Genomic DNA, 4,618 nt, shown 5'->3' on the forward strand with positions numbered 1-4,618 from the left:
ATGGGCTGCGGAGGGGGCGACGCTGGCAGCGAGACCAGCAGGGAGCGTGCAGGTCTGGGGTGGGGTCAACAGAGAGAGGCGTGAGGACTCGAGGTATTCAGGAGTTGGGGGGCTGCCTGGCTGCGAGGGTGGCAGAGGGCCGAGGTCCCTTGGCTTCACTTTGGGGGATGGGACGCATGGCTGAGGAGTGCTGGGGCCGCAGAGCAGGCCAGGAGGGAGAGGCGAGGCACCCCATGGGAGGCAGCGTTCCAGCTGCTGTTTTGTAACAATAACGAGGACCACAGGTGCTGGCCTATGCTGAGCACGCTGCAAGTCTCCCCTCCTTTGGGAAGAGGCGGACGGTGGTGGGCTGACCCTAGAGCGGAGGGGGATGGCGTGGCCTACGGATGGAGGACCGGGGGGACCCTGGCGGTCCTTGGAGGAAAGCAGCAGGACCCGTCGAGGCAGCAAGCCACAACTCGGGGGGCATGCAGCTGGCCCAGCGAAGAGAGAGGCTGCAAGCCAGGCTGTGCAGGGGCTGAGGAGAGGGCGGCCGAGGCTGCCTTAAGCAGGGAGCCGTCCTGGCTGCCCTCCACTGGTCGGGAGGAGGGGTCGGGGCAGGGAAGGCCCAGCTGCCTGCCGGCTCAGACCCGGGGTGGGATGGTGCAGGCCGCGGCCTCCTGGACGAGGCCTTTCTTCCCCTCACTCCCACGGGGCCCTGCGGACTGGCCAGGCCTCCTGCCGCCTCTGCTGTCCACCCTGTCTCCAGAGTGTGTGGCCCTGGGGGGTGGACATATTTCTGGCCCCTGTGGGAGGTGTGGGTCAAGGCTCTGAAGGTGGCCAGTCCAGGGTCTCCTGGGGCATGAGACCACGGAGAGCCTGCGCTGTGCCTGGGGGCCCGTCTGCCCAGGGGAAGAGAGAGGGGCAGGGGCAGGAGGCCATTTCAGTGACCCAGGAACAGACAGGCCCGAGGGGCGTGAGCCGTGACAGGTGGCCCAGCACAGACGGCACCTGGATGGGGAGGGGCAGTGCTGTGAATCGGGCTGTGCCCCAGGCGGGCACTTCAGGAGGACACCTGCTGGGGCACAGGTAGGCGGGCCCGGGGTGCAGCCGCTCTCCGGGGGACCCTGCAGGGCCAGCGGGGGCACTGCTGCCAGGCCCGTCTGTGTGAGGGCTGCTGTCCGGGCGTCTCCTCCACTCCGAGGGGTGCCCATGGCGAGGGCCAGGGCCGTAGGCAAGGTGCCCGGCCCCAGTAGAGCAGGAGCCTTCCTGTCCCCCTCGCCTTGCCGACTCGGGCCCCCCAGCTGCCGACACCTTCCTCTGCCTGGCTCCCGTCGGGTGGCCTGGGGCCTGGGCCCCCTGCTACAGCTCCTGCTGGGCTGTGTGTGCTGCTGCCTGCCTGGCCCAGGGTGCCCACCACTGTCCCATGGGGCTGGGCTGGGTAGGGAGGGGGCACCGGTCTGGGTGCTGCCCTCTGACGGGGCGGCAGTGGGGGCCTGGCAGGATGCCCCAGAGGGGAGGGTGAGCCCTGGGCCCCCACCACAGCCTCTTCTCTGGCACTGTCTGTCCACTCTTCCCCTCTGAGTGGCGTGTGGTCAGGGCCTGCCGTGGGTGTGTGCCGGTCTGACTCCCTTGGGTGCCCTAACCCAGCCCCCGCTTCCGGGCATATCTGGCTTCCCAGGTGCTGACCGTGCTTCCGGATGGGCGGAGGTCTTGGGGGATGGGGAGGCTTGGATGCCCCCAGGGGGGCCTCTGTCTGGGGTGATCACCCTCACACCCAGCCCAGGGGAGGCCCTGCTCTGCACCCAGAGGCGGGTGCACCTTGGAGGGAGATGGCTGCTCCTCAGGGACTGGGGTGGGGGCGCCCACCTCCCACCCTTCGTGGGCCAGCACATGGTGAGTGGACACAGGGCCGGGCCCGATGGGGCAGCTTCCAGGGCACCCAGAGCCCCCAAGGCAGGGAGGCGTGCACTCCAGACGCGCAGCAGCCTGGTCCCCGCTGCCCGGCTCCTCCGGGGCTGCCCCTCCGCCCCCGGCCCAGCGTCTGCCACCGGCTCGGATGGAAGCCCCCAACCCGCGTGACTCACCACCAGTGTCCAGGTTCAAGCTGGCGCTGAGCAGCGTCCGGGAGGCCTCGTGCCTGACCACACAGGTGTAGGTGGCAGCCGCACGGCCCGGGAAGGCGGGGATGCGCAGGACGCTCCAGGTGCGGAACGAGGAGTTCCCAGGCTGGGCTGCGGGGCGCGCCGTGGCGGACCAAGAAGGGTCCACCTCGTGCTGCCCCTCCAGCCAGGCGAGGAGGACGCCCAGCGGTGAGAAGTGGGACACCTCGCACAGGAGCCAGGTGGCTGCCTCGGCAGCGGGCAGTGGACTGGGCGTCGTCAGGACGCGGACGGCAGGCTTGCTGGGCGCCAAGGCCTCTGTAGCGAGAAGCCCGGTCACGCTTTGGGCCGGGGGCATCGGGAGAAGCCAGGCGGCCAGGGGACGATGGGTCCCACCCCCCGGGGTCCCCTGGTGGAAGGAGGTGGCCAGGGGCGCTGCCAGCTGTGGTGTGGGGCGCAGGGGGCCCGCGGCTGCCCTGTCTCCCCGGCCTGGGAGCTGCCCTCACCGTGTTCTTTCTGTGCCACCAGAGTCACCGGGGACTGCAGGCCAGGGCCACTCAGCGTGCAGGTGACGGGCGTCCCATTGACCCACAAGGCCCTGGACAGGGCCAGGTGGCTGCTCCGGCTCCAGGACCCGTTGGTGTGCTCTTTGGGCTCCTTCTCCGTGTGCCCGCTCTGGGGCTGCCCAGCCACCTCCCAGGACAAGCGGGCCGCCTGCAGGTCGCCTCCCACCGCCAGGCAGGTGAAGTTGGCCTGAGCCTGGAGCCACAGGCCCTGCAGGGGAGGGCGCAGCAGGTAGACCCTGGGGGGCTGGGTGTGGTTCCGGCACTCTGCAGGGGGACAGGGACAGGTTGGCGAGGGTGCGTGATGGTCCCTGGCGCAGTGGATGCGATCGGGGTCGAGGGGTGGCCAGCGGCTCCTGGTGTCTTTAGTCACCGCCCAGCCCCAGGCCTGCCCTCTCCCCAGAGCCACCGGCCCTTGCTGCTTTCAGAAGGGCAGTGGGCCGGTGACCTCCCGTTGCCCACAGCCGGGCTGGGGTCTCGCTTGCAGGCAGGCTCTCTCGGCCGCTGAAAGTTCTCCACCCTTCTCCCCCCCCCCCCCCCCCCGCACTTGGTTGCCCCAGGGACTGACCTCTGCAGGGGTCCTTTGGATTTTCTGGCATCCGGGCTTCTGTCTGGGTGCGACTGGTGGACAGCACTGTGGGGGAATGGGGTGAGTCAGGGTCTCCTCCTAGCTCCACAGACGGCTGGTGCTGTGGCCTGCCCGCACTGCCGGCCCCCTTCCCGCCCTCTGGGGGTTGTCTCCATCAGCCCTCCCCGAGTACACCTCCAGGCTCTGGTGGGACCCTGGCTGTCTGCTGCTGGTCACGAGTACCTGTGCTCAGTGCTCAAGGACCGTCCCCAAGACAGCCACCTCGACAGTTTAGGGTGATGGTGACCAGTAAGTTATTGGGCCATAAATTGCGACAGCCCAGGGGTCAGCCAACTTTTCTGTCAAGGGCCAGAGAGCAAATATCTTTAGGCTTTGCAGCTGCACGGGGTTTCTGTATGTCCTCTTGCCCTCCTCCTCCTGGTCCATCCCTCTAGAACTGGAAAGGCCAGTCCTAGGCTGTAAAGATCAGGCTTTGGGCCGCATCTGGCCTGTGGGCCGTGCGAGAGCCGGGCAGCGTCTGGGTCAGGGGGCCCTCCCTTTTCGGAGGGCTTGGCTCGTGCGGTCAGCACACCTTAGGCCCCAGGTAGGTCATCTTCCATGGGAGGGCAGTCCGGCCCCAGAACAGGAGGGCCCAGCCTGTCCTCTTGAAGCTCCGCCCTCTACCCACCAAGGCTGCCAGGTGGATGGTCCGGCTGCAGGAATCACGGCTGGGGCTGAGGGCTGACACACGCTGGGAGGGTTGTGGATGTGCACAGCCCTGCCGCGGTGACCTTCTCATCTGGAGGACTGAACTATCTCCTGATTCCCCACGCCCTGTGTGCCCAACCAGGCCACCCTGAGCCTGGGGGACACGCACGGCGGGAGCAGATTCTGCCCTGGGGTGTGAGCGTCTTGACCAATGAGCTGGGCAGGGCCCCCACGGAGATGCCATAGCGGGTTGCGGCCGCTGTCCTCTGCTTGGAGCTTCACTAGCACTCCAGAGGGCCGGCGAGGGGGCTGCCATTCTCTGTGTGACCAGCACACCTCCAGTGGTTTCTGCCCTTCTCAGAGCGAGGACACGCTTCCCAGGGTGGCAGACAGGGTGAGGTGTGACCCTGGGCCCCAGCCAGGCCCCCAGCACTCAGAGAGCCTGGAGCCAGGTGGAACTGGGGGTGAGGTCGGCTTTCGCCGGCTGCCACGGCTTCCCGGCCCTGTGGGTGGCACCCTGCTTCTGTGAGGGTCTCGGGGCTCAGTTCCATACTCCTGGCTGCCTTGGGAACGTGTGCCCGCGTGAGGCTCCACGGCGAGCTCACGGTCAGCGGGTCTGCTGGGCCAGGTGAGCCTGGAGCTGGCCTGTGGGCTCTCCCTCTCACAGTGCCCCTCACGTTGTGACCTGACCACATTCA

At 68.2% G+C, this 4,618-nt stretch overlaps 1 gene segment (V, D, J or C); it reads right to left on the minus strand.

Annotated features, from left to right (window-relative positions):
• Positions 1–6: 6 nt before the first annotated feature.
• LOC114890797 lies at positions 7–4,579 on the minus strand. The segment is given in 3 exon segments: positions 7–2,399; positions 2,588–2,911; positions 3,213–4,579. Coding segments are annotated over 3 exon segments (1,134 nt in total).
• Between the last annotated feature and the right edge of the window lie 39 nt (positions 4,580–4,618).

Source organism: Monodon monoceros, unplaced genomic scaffold, assembly GCF_005190385.1.
Source record: "Monodon monoceros isolate NGI ecotype Baffin Bay Population unplaced genomic scaffold, NGI_Narwhal_1 Contig6503_ctg1, whole genome shotgun sequence".
NCBI lineage: Eukaryota > Metazoa > Chordata > Mammalia > Artiodactyla > Monodontidae > Monodon > Monodon monoceros.